Source organism: Dipodomys merriami, unplaced genomic scaffold (genome assembly GCF_024711535.1).
Source record: "Dipodomys merriami isolate MVZ:Mamm:240054 unplaced genomic scaffold, mDipMer1.0.p SCAF_201, whole genome shotgun sequence".
Lineage (NCBI taxonomy): Eukaryota > Metazoa > Chordata > Mammalia > Rodentia > Heteromyidae > Dipodomys > Dipodomys merriami.
In genome coordinates this window covers 2,156,718-2,176,204 of record NW_027203394.1, presented here as the reverse complement: position 1 = coordinate 2,176,204, position 19,487 = coordinate 2,156,718, and the positions used below count along the sequence as shown (strand labels likewise).

At 37.6% G+C, this 19,487-nt stretch overlaps 3 protein-coding genes across 3 annotated transcripts; all 3 read left to right on the top strand.

The window, feature by feature from the left end:
- Nucleotides 1-2,797: 2,797 nt before the first annotated feature.
- LOC138833150 (olfactory receptor 4K14-like) lies at nucleotides 2,798-6,163 on the top strand. Its single transcript, XM_070031488.1, has 2 exons — nucleotides 2,798-2,861; nucleotides 4,991-6,163. Exon 2 carries the CDS (start codon nucleotides 5,006-5,008, stop codon nucleotides 5,942-5,944), a length of 939 nt encoding a protein of 312 aa, XP_069887589.1. The 5' UTR covers nucleotides 2,798-2,861; nucleotides 4,991-5,005; the 3' UTR covers nucleotides 5,945-6,163.
- A 4,227-nt stretch (nucleotides 6,164-10,390) lies between these two features.
- LOC138833149 (olfactory receptor 4K14-like) lies at nucleotides 10,391-11,477 on the top strand. The gene has a single exon (XM_070031486.1). It carries the CDS (start codon nucleotides 10,391-10,393, stop codon nucleotides 11,327-11,329), a length of 939 nt encoding a protein of 312 aa, XP_069887587.1. The 3' UTR covers nucleotides 11,330-11,477.
- A 4,283-nt stretch (nucleotides 11,478-15,760) lies between these two features.
- Nucleotides 15,761-16,847, top strand: LOC138833148 (olfactory receptor 4K14-like). Its single transcript, XM_070031485.1, has one exon. The coding sequence runs from the start codon at nucleotides 15,761-15,763 to the stop codon at nucleotides 16,697-16,699; it is 939 nt and encodes a 312-aa protein (XP_069887586.1). The 3' UTR covers nucleotides 16,700-16,847.
- Nucleotides 16,848-19,487: the final 2,640 nt, after the last annotated feature.

The following is a 19,487-nucleotide window of genomic DNA, read 5'->3' as shown; positions in this document are numbered from 1 at the left end:
AAAGAGGTTTGGCATACTAGCCAGATCCAAACAGGACAAGACATTATGTACTAAGAAGTTATTATTTTCATATCTTCCATCTCATCATATCTGTATTTCTGTGCATTTACAAACAGTTATTGGGCACTTACTATGAGATAGAATTTGTCAATACGATTCTGTATTTTTTCCTACACAGCAAGAATAACAGGTAGGATAGCTTGGAAGCTGTCAGCAGCTTTCTGCTCAACACCTGTAGAAAGAACCCTACTATTGCAGGGAAATGATTGTCCTTGAGAATGATGTACTAATTCAACCTAGAGACAAGAAGCAGCCTTCACAGACAAAAGCCTGCACACCTGTGTTCAGTAGTGTCATATAAACAAGAAAGGAAACAAACAAAAAGGTTTTTCTAGTACTTGAAGAATATTAGAGTACATTATGATACTTGACAGTAGAAAATTAGGCAGGAAAAGATAACCTACCTGTGGATTGTGAACATTTATAAAAGAGTGAAATCATTCAAAGAATTTAAACAGGATAATACTAAGCAGGTGACTCACAGATACTTTTTTTTTACTTGCATTTTCCTCAGAATCCTTAGTTTCCATTTTTCTTTTGTTATTATGCCTATTGTAGGTCAGTTTTAAATCTCTCCCTTTTAAATATTATCTCATTTTTATGATATCCATGCTAATAAAATATTTTAATTTTATTATATTACTTTAACTGATACATGAGACAAAAATAATACATCTATGGGCTACAATTGGTGCATGTACATGTAAATCAACTTATACATATATATGCCTTCAACACATTTATAATTTCACTATAGTAAATACATTCAAAATTCTGAGTTCTATGTTTTGAAAACACACCGCACACTTTCCCTATGTATTCTCATCTTACTATACAATGGTGCCCTAAATTTTCTCGCTCCTTCTCTCTTAGGTCTTTGGTAACCACCATTCTATTGTCAATTTTTATGGTTTTAGATCACAGCAACACATGACATGGTCATTTTATTTAACATGGTCATTTCCCCTTCAATCTGTGTTGCACGAATGGTAGAATTTCCTTACTTCCAGAGCTTAGCAGTATATCACCATTTTTATCCATTTACCAATTTATGGGCATGTATCACTGCTATGATCGATGTGTAAATTTGTAGGTACTTAAATATAACTCAAGCAAAGATACTACTAAGATATAAGGGTTAGACCGAAGGGATAAAATCTGTACTGTGCTACTAGTGTAACTTTTTTGAGAAAGGAACCATCAGCTGTCTCACATACTCAGGAGGCAGAGGCTGAGCAAAGGTGCGTTGAGGCCATAGGGCTGCAGGCCTGTGGCCATCCCTTTATTTATCTTGGGATAATTATTTATTTATCCCATTTATCTTGCGATAAATTAAAACAAAAACTAAAAGAATTATGCACTGGAAACTAAGGTGAAGCCATAAAATTGAAGACAGCATAAATAAAGGTATTCCATGTTCATAATTTTCAGGAATCAATATCACGTGAATGCTTGTGCTATGCAAAGCAATCTACAGATGAAACATTCTACTGTCAAATTTTACTCATGTACAAAAGACTACAATTTTCTACAATGTAGAAAAAATATTACAAAGAAACCTTAGGACAGATACAGAACATTAAGAAGAACACAAATGCTGGCTTCATCTTCTCAATTTAAAATCATATTTAGATCAAAAGTATTCATACATAACAATGTAGAATTGACCAGAAAAATCTGACACATGGACAAACAGAACATTTTGAGTAATCAAAGATGAATCCAAGCACCTATAATTAACATTTGGAAGGGATCAAATATATATACACACACACAAACACACACACACACACACATATACATAGAGACAGAGACAGAGACAGAGAGAGAGATGGAGGGAGAGAGAATAATCTCTTCAGTGAATGGATGAATGGATACCTACTTGGAAAAATGAAGTTTGACACTTTTTATTTTATTTTTATTTTTTCCAGTTGTGGGGCTTGAACTCTTGGCCTGGGCGCTGTCCCTCAGCTCTTCAGCTCAAGGTTAGCCCTCTACCACTTGAGCCACAGCACCACTTCCAGCTTCTTCTGTTTATGTGGTGCTGAGGACTCAAACCCAGGGCCTCATGCATGCAAGGCAAGCACTCTACCACTGAGCCAACTTCCCAGCCCAAAACTTTCATTACATGCTTATAAAAATTAACTCCTGATTTCTGTTATTATGCAGTTACTCTTTCCAAATACTTTACTGATACCCTTTGCATAGTAACTTTTCTTGGAACTGTGTCTTTGCTAACACATGAGTATTTTGTACATGCCTGTTGACACCCACAGGTATGTGTGGGTACAGATATAATTCATCCTTGCAACTTCTTTAATTTCATTTAATTTCAATTATTTTTAACTTTATGAGGGATTTCTATAGTTTTTTAAAAATAATTTCTGCACCATTTTACAAATGCTGACAATAATACCCAAGTATTCCAGTTTCTACACATCTAGACCAACATCTCTTATTCTTTTATCTAAACATTTTATCTGACATATTTACATACACTTAACTGGTCTAACTTAGCCACAAAACTGAAGCAAGGAGGTATTATAGAATGTGTTAAATTCAGAAAAAGTTTGAAGTTAAGATCCCCAAGGAGGCTCTTTACAAATACTTGGCCATATTTAGAAAGAAAAACTGGAATGCGTCCAGCCTGCATCCTACATTAATTCGGTGTAAATATGTCACCAAGTGACACTGTTGCCAACACTGGTCACCACAGAAAAGAAATGACACTTCTGCTCAGAGTTAGTGTCAAACACAGGCTAAACCTTACCACCAGGAAGAACCCAGTTTCAGATATTTCTGTAAGTAAATCACTAACTCTGATTTTTGTAATTTCATTTTCATAATATTTAATACTTTAAGACTATTATATACTTTTTGTTTAGCACCTTTGTACTTTCGTATTGATCTTAGAGTTCTGAATGTGTTGTTTACTGGATATGTTTGCCAACATTACTAGAGTCATTATTAAAGTCATTTTTTTAACTCCTTTTATCAGTTTTACACACAAAAGGCAGTATTTTTCCACAATCTTATAAGACTGCAGATCCCACTGGAGGGAAGCATGGTTTTTACAGGACATGTAACTTACTCTAATATTTTCTAGTTCTTTTTGGATTTGGGCTGTTACCAATTTTTTAAGAGTGAATAAGGAGGCTGCAATGCTAGGTAAGAAATGTACGCATTATCCTGCCCATGTAATTGTAACTTCTCTGTACAGTATGTTCACAAATAAAATAAAATTAAATTTAAAAAAAAGAGTGAATAAAATGTCGAAAAAAATGGTGCAAACATATATTGTTCATTTGGGAGAAAATGAACAAAATTAAAAGCATTTTAAAAGAATTAATTCATTGCTATCATTGTATATTTATATTAATTTCATTTTGCTTCCCCTTTCATAAAACAGAGTATATTATTTTAAAACAACTGTTAATTTTCTTAGTAGTCTCAAATCAAGATCCTGATTATATTCCTTTTAATATGGAAGTATTACTTTTACTCTTTACATCTCCCAATTTACACTCTGGCTTTCCCACTTTAGATCAAATGTCCAGTAACTGTATAAATTGGGAAGAGCTTATGTTTGTATCTTCAAAATACCAATAAAATGTGGGAGTTAGAGTAAAATCATTTCCACATGCTTAAAACAGAACTGGCTTGCAATATCTGCTTGGTAATCAAAATTTGTATGCCTTTAATTTCTAGTCTAAAATGGTAAAGGAAAAATAGGGAAAGTGAAGAAAGAGAAAAAAAAAGGAAGGAAGAAAAGCAGAACAAACAAAGACAGAAGGAAGAAAGAGGAAGCAAAAGGGTATTTGATTTGTGGCTTGTAAAATATGGAGACTTCCATGACAAGAACTTAAGTAATACGGAAGACTAATTTAGTGAATATAGAATTTGCATTACTTCTCAGGAGGGAGATAATATAAATTAGAACAAAAAATAGTTCTCTGTCTTTCTCTGTTTCTGTCTCTGACTCTGTCTCTCTCTCACACACACAAAGAAACAAAGACATAAAGACACACACACACACACAACACACACACACACACACACACACACACACACACACACACACACACACACACACATTTCAAGCTAGCCTCTAAAAAGAAATCTCCACTACCTGTTAGTTAAGAAAAAGGCATGCTGCATTGCTCAAGCCAAGGTATATCTGATCTGGTAATTACACTGCATGGGAAGAGGCAGAGTGCAATGAGAAACAGTGTGTGATACTAGCAATGTCAAGTTAGCATATGTAGGATCTTCAGAACATTAAATGTCCATCTCCAGGGCTGGAATGGTGGCTCAGTGGTAGAGTGCTTGCCTTGCATGCATGAGGCCCTGGGTTCAAATCCTCAGCTACGCATAAGCAAAAAGAAAAAAGCCAGAAGTGGCGCTGTGGCTCAAGTGGTAGAGCGCTAGCCTTGAGCTGAAGAGCTGAGGGATAGTGCCCAGGCCCAGAGTTCAGGCCCCATGACCGGACCCCCCAAAAAAATGTCCATCTCCAGTCCATCTTGAGGTAAATAACCAGTTTGTAATAGATTTCAGTTAATTCAGTCTATGCAAGCAGATTCACCTAGCAATAGATTTATGTCTGATAAATACTTGATCATACCACAAAAACATACATTCAAGGCTCAGGAAACTTATGAGAAACATTTACTACTGATAATAAAAATTATTATTAAAATATTCATTTTTACACATCTATACTTCTGATAACTGAGGGTTTTGTCCTATTATGGTTAGATATCTTGGTGTATGTACGATATTATACATATCAAAATTCAAGAAATATTATTCCTGGTTTAGTAAAATACTAATAATTTAGTTTATTATTACATGCTTATCACAGCATAATTATTAAGGTCTTGTTTCTAACCTTGGTTTCTCAGTTCATTGCTTTCTCTTTCTGTCCCATTAGAACACAGTGTGAGAAATGGCGGACGCAAACCAGTCGGTGGTGTCTGAGTTTATTTTTCAGGGACTCTGTGACTCCGAGGAGCTGCAGATCTTCCTCTTTGTGCCATTTGCTACACTCTACCTGCTGACTGTGGTGGGAAATCTCTTTGTGGTGCTGCTGATCATCGCTGACCACCATCTCCACTCGCCCATGTACTTCCTGTTAGCTAACCTCTCCTTTGTTGACTTCTGCCTCTCCTCAGTAACCACGCCTAAGCTGACCACAGACCTCCTGCAGGAGAACAAGACCATTTCCTTCGGGGGCTGCATGAGCCAGATCCTGGGTGTGCATTTCTTTGGAGGGGCTGAGATGGTGCTTCTTGTGACCATGGCCTATGACCGTTACGTGGCCATCTGCAAGCCGCTCCGTTACTCCAGCATCATGGACAGGCAAAGGTGCATCTGGTTAGTTGTGACAGGATGGATCATTGGGTTTGTGCATGCCACGAGTCAACTGATCATGATTTGGGGGCTACCCTTCTGTGGACCCAGAATGGTGGATAGCTTTTTCTGTGACATCCCTTTAGTCCTGAAACTAGCCTGCATGGATACAGCCACTTTGGGAATACTGATAAATGCTGACAGTGGTGTTTTAGCAACAACTTGCTTCATTCTCGTGATGATCTCCTACACTCACATCCTATTGACTGTTCTCCTTCGTTCTCAAGATGCTGCCTCAAAGGCCCTCTCTACCTGTACCTCCCACATTATAGTGGTGGTTCTGTTCTTCGGACCTTGCATCTTCATCTATCTGTGGCCAGTCAGCATCACTTGGGTGGACAAGTTTCTTGGTGTGTCTTATACAGCAATTACACCTCTTTTGAATCCAGCCATTTATACACTGAGAAATAAAGAGATTAAAAACGCCATGAAAAAACTGATCAATAAGCATGCTATTTCAAGTAATACTTGTTAGATGTCTGGTGATCAGAAAATGCTCTGCATGCTACAGTTTAACCACACATTCAACCTGCAAACTAAGCCTCAGACATGACTTAATTTCTGTAAGCTAAGAGTGCCCACAGATATATGTGTTGTATCTTTTTCATTATGAAAATATACTCTGAAACCATGCTTAAATTCTTGCCATAGGAAATAATCTCTCAGTGAACATAACTATTGTGTTTATAGATCATAAGACACTATTAACAATAAAATCTATAAAAGCAGTAATTGTCACATTTCATTATACACTGTCTATGCGCCCAACATGTACAAAGCATGTTTACATAGCATATTAATGTATAATGCTATATTTATATTTTATGTGGATGAGGACAGGAGAGAAAAACTGGCAGAAGGTGAGGGAAGGGAGACATGGTTCAAAAATAATCGTACTCATTACCTGAGTTGTGTAACTGTAAATCAACTCTACAATAACAATAAAAATAAAATACATGAAAAAATAAATTAGAAAGTAATGTTGTAATGTTGTAACTGATACCACTGAAATTCCAAGAGTAAGAAATTATCATGAATAATGACATGCCAATACTTTAGATGATGTAGAAAAAAGTCAATTAATTGCTAGAAATTTGCAATCTACCAAGACTGAATAATGAAGAAATGGAATATCAGAACAAAACTCTAATTGAGTTAACAATAGAAAGTCTTTAGTCAAAGAAAAGAACAGGATCTAATGAAATGGCCATTAAATTCTATTTAAGATGTAAAGTACTGATACACTTAATAGTTTAAAGCCTTCTAAAAATTGAAGAGAATGTCGTACTTCAACATCATTCCTTAGTTCTGAGTCTGAGAAATTCAAGGTCGAGGTGTTAGGGGAAGGGACTTGTGGAACGTTACATGGGGATGCAGGCTGACCCACTGTGACCACAGATGTGCAGGACACGGCATTGAAGATGAACTTTGCACTGTCGGGTGGGAGGAGTCGGGGAGGCGTGGAGGGCATTGATGGTGGGGGAACACAGGAGGAGGCAAGGCTCACAGGGAGGTACGCATTACCTTGCTCAGGTAACTATGATCTCTCTGTACAACATTTTTACAATAAAAAAGTTAATATTAATTTAAAAAAGCATGTGCATCGACAACACACAGCTCTGACACATGGACAAACAGAACATTGTGAGTAATCAAAGATGAGACCACGCATCTATAATTAACATTTGGAAGGGATCGAGTATGTGTAGAGAGAGGGGGAGAGAGAGGGGGGGGGGGAGAGAGAGAGAGAGAGAGAGAGAGAGAGAGAGAGAGAGAGAGAGAGAGAGAGAATCAGAGAGGGGGGAGGGAGAGAGGAAGGAAGAGGAGAGGGAGGGAAGGACAGAGAACAATCTCTTCAGTGAATGGATACCTACTTGGAAAAATGAAGATTGACACTTATTTTAATTTTAATATTTTCCAGTTGTGGGGATTGAACTCTGGGCCTGGGCGCTGTCCCTCAGCTCCTCAGCTCAAGGCAAGCGCTCTACCACTGAGCCAACTTCCCAGCCCAAAACGTTTATTACACTGCTTATAAAAATTAACTCCTGATTTCTGTTATTATGCAGTTACTCTTTCCAAATACTTTACTGATACCCTTTGCATAGAAACTTTTCTTGGAACTGTTTCTTTGCTTAAGACATAAGTATTTTGTACATGCCTGTTGACACCCACAGGTATGTGTGGGTACAGATGTAATTCATCCTTGCAACTTCATTAATTTCATTTAATTTCAATTATTTTTAACTTTATCAGGGATTTCTATAGTTTTTAAAAAATAATTTCTGCACCATTTTACAAACGCTGCCAATAATACCCAAGTATTCCAGTTTCTACACATCTGGGCCAACATCCTTTTTTTTTTTTCTTTTTTTTTTGGGTCCGGAAGTGGGGCCTGAACTCTGGGTCTGGGTGCTGTCCCTCAGCTCTTCAGCACAAGGCTAGCGCTCTACCACTTGAGCCACAGCAACACCTCCGGCTTTTTTCTTTTTTGCTTATGTGGTGCTGTGGAATCGAACCCAGGGCCTCAGGCATGCAAGGCAAGCACTCTAACACTGAGCCATCTGCCCAGCCCCTAGGCCAACATCTCTTATTCTTTTATCTAAACATTTTATCTGACATATTTACATACATTTAACTGGTCTAACTTAGCCACAAAACTGAAGCAAGGAGGTATTATAGAATGTGTTAAATTCAGAAAAAGTTTGAAGTTAAGATCCCCAAGGAAGCTCTTTACAAATACTTGGCCATATTTAAAAAGAAAAACTGGAATGCGTCCAGCCTGCATCCTACATTAATTCGGTGTAAATATGTCACCAAGTGAAACTGTTGCCAACACTGGTCACCACAGAAAAGAAATGACACTTCTGCTCAGAGTTAGTGTCAAACACAGGCTAAACCTTACCACCAGGAAGAACCCAGTTTCAGAAATTTCTGTAAGTAAATCACTAACTCTGATTTTTGTAATTTCATTTTCATAATATTTAATACTTTAAGAGTATTATATACTTTTTGTTTAGCACCTTTGTACTTTCGTATTGATCTTAGAGTTCTGAATGTGTTGTTTACTGGATATGTTTGCCAACATTACTAGAGTCATTATTAAAGTCATTTTTTTAACTCCTTTTATCAGTTTTACACACAAAAGGCAGTATTTTTCCACAATCTTAAAAGACTGCAGATCCCACTGGAAGGAAGCATGGCTTTTACAGGACATGTAACTTACTCTAATATTTTCTAGTTCTTTTTGGATTTGGGCTGTTACCACTTTTTTAAGAGTGAATAAAATGTTGAAAAAAATGGTGCAAACATATATTGTTCATTTGGGGGGAAATGAAGAAAATTAAAAGCATTTTAAAAGAATTCATTGCTATCATTGTATATTTATATTAATTTCATTTTGCTTCCCCTTTCATAAAACAGAGTATATTATTTTACAAATACTGTTAATTTTCTTAGTAGTCTCAAATCAAGATCCTGATTATATTCCTTTTAATATGGAAGTATTACTTTTACTCTTTACATTTCCCAATTTACACTCTGGCTTTCCCACTTTAGATCAAATGTCCAGTAACTGTATAAATTGGGAAGAGCTTATGTTTGTATCTTCAAAATACCAATAAAATGTGGGAGTTAGAGTAAAATCATTTCCACATGCTTAAAACAGAACTGGCTTGCAATATCTGCTTGGTAATCAAAATTTGTATGCCTTTAATTTCTAGTCTAAAATGGTAAAGGAAAAATAGGGAAAGTGAAGTGAAGAAAGAGAAAAGAAAAAAGGAAGGAAGAAAAGCAGAACTAACAAAGCCAGGAAGAAGAAAGAGGAAGGAAAAGGGTATTTGATTTGTGGCTTGTAAAACATGGAGACTACCATGACAAGAACTTAAGTAATACGGAAGACTAATTTAGTGAATATAGAATTTGTATTACTTCCCAGGAAAGAGATAATATAAATTAGAACAAAAAATAGTTCTCTCTGTCTTTCTCTGTTTCTGTCTCTGACTCTCTGTCTCTCTCACACAGACACACAAACACACACACACACACACACACACACACACACACACACACACATTTCAAGCTAGCCTCTAAAAAGAAATCTCCACTACCTGTTAGTTAAGAAAAGGCATGCTGCATTGCTCAAGCCAAGGTATATCTGATCTGGTAATTACACTGCATGGGAAGAGGCAGAGTGCAATGAGAAACAGTGTGTGATACTAGCAATGTCAAGTTAGCATATGTAGGATCTTCAGAACATTAAATGTCCATCTCCAGGGCTGGAATGGTGGCTCAGTGGTAGAGTGCTTGCCTTGCATGCATGAGGCCCTGGGTTCAAATCCTCAGCTACGCATAAGCAAAAAGAAAAAAGCCAGAAGTGGCGCTGTGGCTCAAGTGGTAGAGCACTAGTCTTGAGCTGAAGAGCTGAGGGATAGTGCCCAGGCCCAGAGTTCAGGCCCCATGACCGGACCCCCCAAAAAAATGTCCATCTCCAGTCCATCTTGAGGTAAATAACCAGTTTGTAATAGATTTCAGTTAATTCAGTCTATGCAAGCAGATTCACCTAGCAATAGATTTATGTCTGATAAATACTTGATCATACCACAAAAACATACATTCAAGGCTCAGGAAACTTATGAGAAACATTTACTACTGATAATAAAAATTATTATTAAAATATTCATTTTTACACATCTATACTTCTGATAACTGAGGGTTTTGTCCTATTATGGTTAGATATCTTGGTGTATGTACGATATTATACATATCAAAATTCAAGAAATATTATTCCTGGTTTAGTAAAATACTAATAATTTAGTTTATTATTACATGCTTATCACAGCATAATTATTAAGGTCTTGTTTCTAACCTTGGTTTCTCAGTTCATTGCTTTCTCTTTCTGTCCCATTAGAACACAGTGTGAGAAATGGCGGACGCAAACCAGTCGGTGGTGTCTGAGTTTATTTTTCAGGGACTCTGTGACTCCGAGGAGCTGCAGATCTTCCTCTTTGTGCCATTTGCTACACTCTACCTGCTGACTGTGGTGGGAAATCTCTTTGTGGTGCTGCTGATCATCGCTGACCACCATCTCCACTCGCCCATGTACTTCCTGTTAGCTAACCTCTCCTTTGTTGACTTCTGCCTCTCCTCAGTAACCACGCCTAAGCTGACCACAGACCTCCTGCAGGAGAACAAGACCATTTCCTTCGGGGGCTGCATGAGCCAGATCCTGGGTGTGCATTTCTTTGGAGGGGCTGAGATGGTGCTTCTTGTGACCATGGCCTATGACCGTTATGTGGCCATCTGCAAGCCGCTCCGTTACTCCAGCATCATGGACAGGCAAAGGTGCATCTGGTTAGTTGTGACAGGATGGATCATTGGGTTTGTGCATGCCACGAGTCAACTGATCATGATTTGGGGGCTACCCTTCTGTGGACCCAGAATGGTGGATAGCTTTTTCTGTGACATCCCTTTAGTCCTGAAACTAGCCTGCATGGATACAGCTACTTTGGGAATACTGATAAATGCTGACAGTGGTGTTTTAGCAACAACTTGCTTCATTCTCGTGATGATCTCCTACACTCACATCCTACTGACTGTCTTCCTTCGTTCTCAAGATGCTGCCTCAAAGGCCCTCTCTACCTGCCCCTCCCACATTATAGTGGTGGTTCTGTTCTTTGGACCCTGCATCTTCATCTATCTGTGGCCAGTCAGCATCACTTGGGTGGACAAGTTTCTTGCTGTGTTTTATACAGTAATTACACCTCTTTTGAATCCAGCCATTTATACACTGAGAAACAAAGAGATTAAAAACGCCATGAAAAAACTGATCAATAAGCATGCTATTTCAAGTAATGCTTGTTAGATTTCTGGGTGCTACAGTTTAACCACACATTCAACCTGCAAACTAAGCCTCAGACATGACTTAATTTCTGTAAGCTAAGAGTGCCCACAGATATATGTATTGTATCTTCTTCATTATGAAAATATACTCTGAAACCATGCTTAAATTCTTGCCATAGGAAATAATCTCTCAGTGAACATAACTATTGTGTTTATAGATCATAAGACACTATAACAACATTTATAAAAGCAGTAATTGTCACATTTCATTAAACACTGATTACGCTTCCAACATGTGCAAAGCAAGTTTAGATAGTATATTATTGCACACTACTACATGTATAATGCTTTATTTATATTTTATGTGGATGAGGACAGGAGAGAAAAACTGGCAGAAGGTGAGGAAAGGGAGACATGGTTCAAAAATAATCGTACTCATTACCTGAGTTGTGTAACTGTAACTCCTCTCTATATCTACTCTACAATAACAATAAAAGTAAAATACATGAAAAAAATAAATTAAAAAGTTATGTTGTAACTGATAACAATGAAGAGTAAGAAATTATCATGAATAACAACATGCCAATACTTTAGATGATGTAGAAAAAAGTCAATTAATTGCTAGAAATTTGCAATCTGCCAAGACTGAATAATGAAGAAATGGAATATCAGAACAAAACTCTAATTGAGTTAACAATAGAAAGTCTTTAGTCAAAGAAAAGAACAGGATCTAATGAAATGGCCATCAAATTCTATTTACGACATAAAGTACTGATACACTTAATAGTTTAAAGCCTTCTAAAAATTGAAGAGAATGTCGTACTTCAACATCATTCCTTAGTTCTGAGTCTGAGAAATTCAAGGTCGAGGTGTTAGGGGAAGGGACTTGTGGAACGTTACATGGGGATGCAGGCTGACCCACTGTGACCACAGATGTGCAGGACACGGCATTGAAGATGAACTTTGCACTGTCGGGTGGGAGGAGTCGGGGAGGCGTGGAGGGCATTGATGGTGGGGGAACACAGGAGGAGGCAAGGCTCACAGGGAGGTACGCATTACCTTGCTCAGGTAACTATGATCTCTCTGTACAACATTTTTACAATAAAAAAGTTAATATTAATTTAAAAAAGCATGTGCATCGACAACACACAGCTCTGACACATGGACAAACAGAACATTGTGAGTAATCAAAGATGAGACCACGCATCTATAATTAACATTTGGAAGGGATCGAGTATGTGTAGAGAGAGGGGGAGAGAGAGGGGGGGGGGAGAGAGAGAGAGAGAGAGAGAGAGAGAGAGAGAGAGAGAGAGAGAGAGAGAATCAGAGAGGGGGGAGGGAGAGAGGAAGGAAGAGGAGAGGGAGGGAAGGACAGAGAACAATCTCTTCAGTGAATGGATACCTACTTGGAAAAATGAAGATTGACACTTATTTTAATTTTAATATTTTCCAGTTGTGGGGATTGAACTCTGGGCCTGGGCGCTGTCCCTCAGCTCCTCAGCTCAAGGCAAGCGCTCTACCACTGAGCCAACTTCCCAGCCCAAAACGTTTATTACACTGCTTATAAAAATTAACTCCTGATTTCTGTTATTATGCAGTTACTCTTTCCAAATACTTTACTGATACCCTTTGCATAGAAACTTTTCTTGGAACTGTTTCTTTGCTTAAGACATAAGTATTTTGTACATGCCTGTTGACACCCACAGGTATGTGTGGGTACAGATGTAATTCATCCTTGCAACTTCATTAATTTCATTTAATTTCAATTATTTTTAACTTTATCAGGGATTTCTATAGTTTTTAAAAAATAATTTCTGCACCATTTTACAAACGCTGCCAATAATACCCAAGTATTCCAGTTTCTACACATCTGGGCCAACATCCTTTTTTTTTTTTCTTTTTTTTTTGGGTCCGGAAGTGGGGCCTGAACTCTGGGTCTGGGTGCTGTCCCTCAGCTCTTCAGCACAAGGCTAGCGCTCTACCACTTGAGCCACAGCAACACCTCCGGCTTTTTTCTTTTTTGCTTATGTGGTGCTGTGGAATCGAACCCAGGGCCTCAGGCATGCAAGGCAAGCACTCTAACACTGAGCCATCTGCCCAGCCCCTAGGCCAACATCTCTTATTCTTTTATCTAAACATTTTATCTGACATATTTACATACATTTAACTGGTCTAACTTAGCCACAAAACTGAAGCAAGGAGGTATTATAGAATGTGTTAAATTCAGAAAAAGTTTGAAGTTAAGATCCCCAAGGAAGCTCTTTACAAATACTTGGCCATATTTAAAAAGAAAAACTGGAATGCGTCCAGCCTGCATCCTACATTAATTCGGTGTAAATATGTCACCAAGTGAAACTGTTGCCAACACTGGTCACCACAGAAAAGAAATGACACTTCTGCTCAGAGTTAGTGTCAAACACAGGCTAAACCTTACCACCAGGAAGAACCCAGTTTCAGAAATTTCTGTAAGTAAATCACTAACTCTGATTTTTGTAATTTCATTTTCATAATATTTAATACTTTAAGAGTATTATATACTTTTTGTTTAGCACCTTTGTACTTTCGTATTGATCTTAGAGTTCTGAATGTGTTGTTTACTGGATATGTTTGCCAACATTACTAGAGTCATTATTAAAGTCATTTTTTTAACTCCTTTTATCAGTTTTACACACAAAAGGCAGTATTTTTCCACAATCTTAAAAGACTGCAGATCCCACTGGAAGGAAGCATGGCTTTTACAGGACATGTAACTTACTCTAATATTTTCTAGTTCTTTTTGGATTTGGGCTGTTACCACTTTTTTAAGAGTGAATAAAATGTTGAAAAAAATGGTGCAAACATATATTGTTCATTTGGGGGGAAATGAAGAAAATTAAAAGCATTTTAAAAGAATTCATTGCTATCATTGTATATTTATATTAATTTCATTTTGCTTCCCCTTTCATAAAACAGAGTATATTATTTTACAAATACTGTTAATTTTCTTAGTAGTCTCAAATCAAGATCCTGATTATATTCCTTTTAATATGGAAGTATTACTTTTACTCTTTACATTTCCCAATTTACACTCTGGCTTTCCCACTTTAGATCAAATGTCCAGTAACTGTATAAATTGGGAAGAGCTTATGTTTGTATCTTCAAAATACCAATAAAATGTGGGAGTTAGAGTAAAATCATTTCCACATGCTTAAAACAGAACTGGCTTGCAATATCTGCTTGGTAATCAAAATTTGTATGCCTTTAATTTCTAGTCTAAAATGGTAAAGGAAAAATAGGGAAAGTGAAGTGAAGAAAGAGAAAAGAAAAAAGGAAGGAAGAAAAGCAGAACTAACAAAGCCAGGAAGAAGAAAGAGGAAGGAAAAGGGTATTTGATTTGTGGCTTGTAAAACATGGAGACTACCATGACAAGAACTTAAGTAATACGGAAGACTAATTTAGTGAATATAGAATTTGTATTACTTCCCAGGAAAGAGATAATATAAATTAGAACAAAAAATAGTTCTCTCTGTCTTTCTCTGTTTCTGTCTCTGACTCTCTGTCTCTCTCACACAGACACACAAACACACACACACACACACACACACACACACACACACACACACATTTCAAGCTAGCCTCTAAAAAGAAATCTCCACTACCTGTTAGTTAAGAAAAGGCATGCTGCATTGCTCAAGCCAAGGTATATCTGATCTGGTAATTACACTGCATGGGAAGAGGCAGAGTGCAATGAGAAACAGTGTGTGATACTAGCAATGTCAAGTTAGCATATGTAGGATCTTCAGAACATTAAATGTCCATCTCCAGGGCTGGAATGGTGGCTCAGTGGTAGAGTGCTTGCCTTGCATGCATGAGGCCCTGGGTTCAAATCCTCAGCTACGCATAAGCAAAAAGAAAAAAGCCAGAAGTGGCGCTGTGGCTCAAGTGGTAGAGCACTAGTCTTGAGCTGAAGAGCTGAGGGATAGTGCCCAGGCCCAGAGTTCAGGCCCCATGACCGGACCCCCCAAAAAAATGTCCATCTCCAGTCCATCTTGAGGTAAATAACCAGTTTGTAATAGATTTCAGTTAATTCAGTCTATGCAAGCAGATTCACCTAGCAATAGATTTATGTCTGATAAATACTTGATCATACCACAAAAACATACATTCAAGGCTCAGGAAACTTATGAGAAACATTTACTACTGATAATAAAAATTATTATTAAAATATTCATTTTTACACATCTATACTTCTGATAACTGAGGGTTTTGTCCTATTATGGTTAGATATCTTGGTGTATGTACGATATTATACATATCAAAATTCAAGAAATATTATTCCTGGTTTAGTAAAATACTAATAATTTAGTTTATTATTACATGCTTATCACAGCATAATTATTAAGGTCTTGTTTCTAACCTTGGTTTCTCAGTTCATTGCTTTCTCTTTCTGTCCCATTAGAACACAGTGTGAGAAATGGCGGACGCAAACCAGTCGGTGGTGTCTGAGTTTATTTTTCAGGGACTCTGTGACTCCGAGGAGCTGCAGATCTTCCTCTTTGTGCCATTTGCTACACTCTACCTGCTGACTGTGGTGGGAAATCTCTTTGTGGTGCTGCTGATCATCGCTGACCACCATCTCCACTCGCCCATGTACTTCCTGTTAGCTAACCTCTCCTTTGTTGACTTCTGCCTCTCCTCAGTAACCACGCCTAAGCTGACCACAGACCTCCTGCAGGAGAACAAGACCATTTCCTTCGGGGGCTGCATGAGCCAGATCCTGGGTGTGCATTTCTTTGGAGGGGCTGAGATGGTGCTTCTTGTGACCATGGCCTATGACCGTTATGTGGCCATCTGCAAGCCGCTCCGTTACTCCAGCATCATGGACAGGCAAAGGTGCATCTGGTTAGTTGTGACAGGATGGATCATTGGGTTTGTGCATGCCACGAGTCAACTGATCATGATTTGGGGGCTACCCTTCTGTGGACCCAGAATGGTGGATAGCTTTTTCTGTGACATCCCTTTAGTCCTGAAACTAGCCTGCATGGATACAGCTACTTTGGGAATACTGATAAATGCTGACAGTGGTGTTTTAGCAACAACTTGCTTCATTCTCGTGATGATCTCCTACACTCACATCCTACTGACTGTCTTCCTTCGTTCTCAAGATGCTGCCTCAAAGGCCCTCTCTACCTGCCCCTCCCACATTATAGTGGTGGTTCTGTTCTTTGGACCCTGCATCTTCATCTATCTGTGGCCAGTCAGCATCACTTGGGTGGACAAGTTTCTTGCTGTGTTTTATACAGTAATTACACCTCTTTTGAATCCAGCCATTTATACACTGAGAAACAAAGAGATTAAAAACGCCATGAAAAAACTGATCAATAAGCATGCTATTTCAAGTAATGCTTGTTAGATTTCTGGGTGCTACAGTTTAACCACACATTCAACCTGCAAACTAAGCCTCAGACATGACTTAATTTCTGTAAGCTAAGAGTGCCCACAGATATATGTATTGTATCTTCTTCATTATGAAAATATACTCTGAAACCATGCTTAAATTCTTGCCATAGGAAATAATCTCTCAGTGAACATAACTATTGTGTTTATAGATCATAAGACACTATAACAACATTTATAAAAGCAGTAATTGTCACATTTCATTAAACACTGATTACGCTTCCAACATGTGCAAAGCAAGTTTAGATAGTATATTATTGCACACTACTACATGTATAATGCTTTATTTATATTTTATGTGGATGAGGACAGGAGAGAAAAACTGGCAGAAGGTGAGGAAAGGGAGACATGGTTCAAAAATAATCGTACTCATTACCTGAGTTGTGTAACTGTAACTCCTCTCTATATCTACTCTACAATAACAATAAAAGTAAAATACATGAAAAAAATAAATTAAAAAGTTATGTTGTAACTGATAACAATGAAGAGTAAGAAATTATCATGAATAACAACATGCCAATACTTTAGATGATGTAGAAAAAAGTCAATTAATTGCTAGAAATTTGCAATCTGCCAAGACTGAATAATGAAGAAATGAATATCAGAACAAAATTATAATTGATTAACAATAGAAAGTTTTTAGTCAAAGAAAAGAACAGGATCTAATGAAATGGCCATCAAATTCTATTTACGACATAAAGTACTGATATACTTAATAGTTTAAAGTCTTCTAAAAATTGAAGAGAAAGGAATACTTCAACATCATTCCTTAGTTCTGGGTCTGAGAAATTCAAGGTCAAGGTGTTAGGAGATTTGCTTTCTCTTGACATAATCCTTCCTTGGCATTTGAACGTCTACCTTTTTGCTGTTCCCTCAAAGTCCTAGTCTTTATACATGAACATGACTGGTACTGCTTTATGCTTCAGAGACAATAAATGCTGTATTAGAACTTCCCCACTTTCATATACCATAACTTTAGACCTTATCTCCAATATGGTTACTTTTAGACACAGTAGGTGCGGGAACCAGAACTTTAAAAGTAAAGACATTCCTGAAAAGATTACAAGATTTATGACCATCTTAAATTTCATAGTAAAGTATCTTCAACTGTTTTGAACTATTGTGAATTTTGACACTAGAAGAAGAGGTTACACATCAGAATTCCTGACTACTACAGTTTTTATGTACAGGAGATAATATCAATGCACTTTTGGGAGATACTGGTTATGACCTCAATGGAACTCCCTGGACACTAGCCAGAGAATACAGTCAAAACTACCAGTAAATTATGACATGGCTGAGCTGGCCTTAAAGGCTCATCAAACTGGATTCCAACCTACTAAACTAAATATAGAAATATAATGTATGTGGACACGTGACTAATAAACTTTGGTACTTTGTATGTATCTTTTTTCCAACTTCTGAAAAAAATGGCATTATAAAGTAGTTGCTAAAATACTAGGTATTACATTTTAAACTGACATCCTAAAAGAATGTTTCATAATAAGAAATCTATGATGGAAATTTCCAATAGAAATCATTGCAATGCATTTAGACTCATGTGGCATATTTTACCTTAATAAGAATTTTTTATTTTTAAATAAAAAGTGCACTGTAATTGATACTTTATTATTCATCACTCCAGATTGTAAAATACAAAATACAGTATGAAACATGGGAGTATGTTTCTTCTCATTATAAGCAGAAAGTGTTCTTTTCTTAAACTGCTGTGTTGGTCTGTGTGCTGCACAGATTCCTAAGCTTGGGGATCTAAGTGCATAGCCTTTTTTGGGGGGGAGGGTCCAGTCGTGGGGCCTGAACTCGGGAGCTGGGTGCTGTCCCTCAGCTCAAGGCTAGCGCTCTAACACTTGAGCCACAGCGCCACTTCCGGCTTTTTTCTTTTTGCTTATGTGGAGCTGAGGAATCGAACCCAGGGCCTCATGCATGCAAGCCAAGCGCTCTACCACTGAGCCACCTTCCCAGCCCCATAGCTTTTATCTTGTGTGTCAACGTAACTGGATGCAATGTTGACCTGGTCTGCCTATGAGTTTCCTCTCTAACATACCTTCATCTCAACTTTCATTTATTCACTGAATTAATGTTTCTACTTTCTAAATCCATAACTTAGTATACAAGTATAGACATAGGAACGGTTAGACTCCAGTTTAGGGTAAGAATGCTAACTCTGTCCTCTTAGAGACCAGATGTCAAAAAATCATTACTTACTTCTTCCTCTTTCTCTTCGTCTTCTTCTTCCTCTTCTGTCAGTCATGGGGCTTGAACTCTGGGCCTAGGCACTGTCCCCCAGATCTTCAGCTCAAGATGAGCACTCTGCCACTTGAGCCACAGTGCCACTTCTGATTTTCTGGTGGTTAATTGGAAATAACAGTCTCACAGACTTTCCTGCCCAGGCTGGCTTTGAACCACAATCCTCAGATCTCAGCCTCCAGAGTAGCTAGCATTACAGGCATCAGCCACCAGTGCCTGTCATGAAAACTTCACTATTTTCATAAGAAACATGCAGTATTTATTTTACTAGGTTAAATTTCTTTATCATTTTATATTTTAAAAAATATAATCTTATTGCTATTATAAGAGATGTTACCATTGCGTAAGTCAGCTGTGTACATTTCTGTTTTGAACAATGTCAACCCTTTCTTTGCTTTCTTCCAACTTCCCCTCCCATTCCTGCCCACAAGTTATAGAGTTCATTTTCCATGTAATGTATAAAATTTAAATTCTTA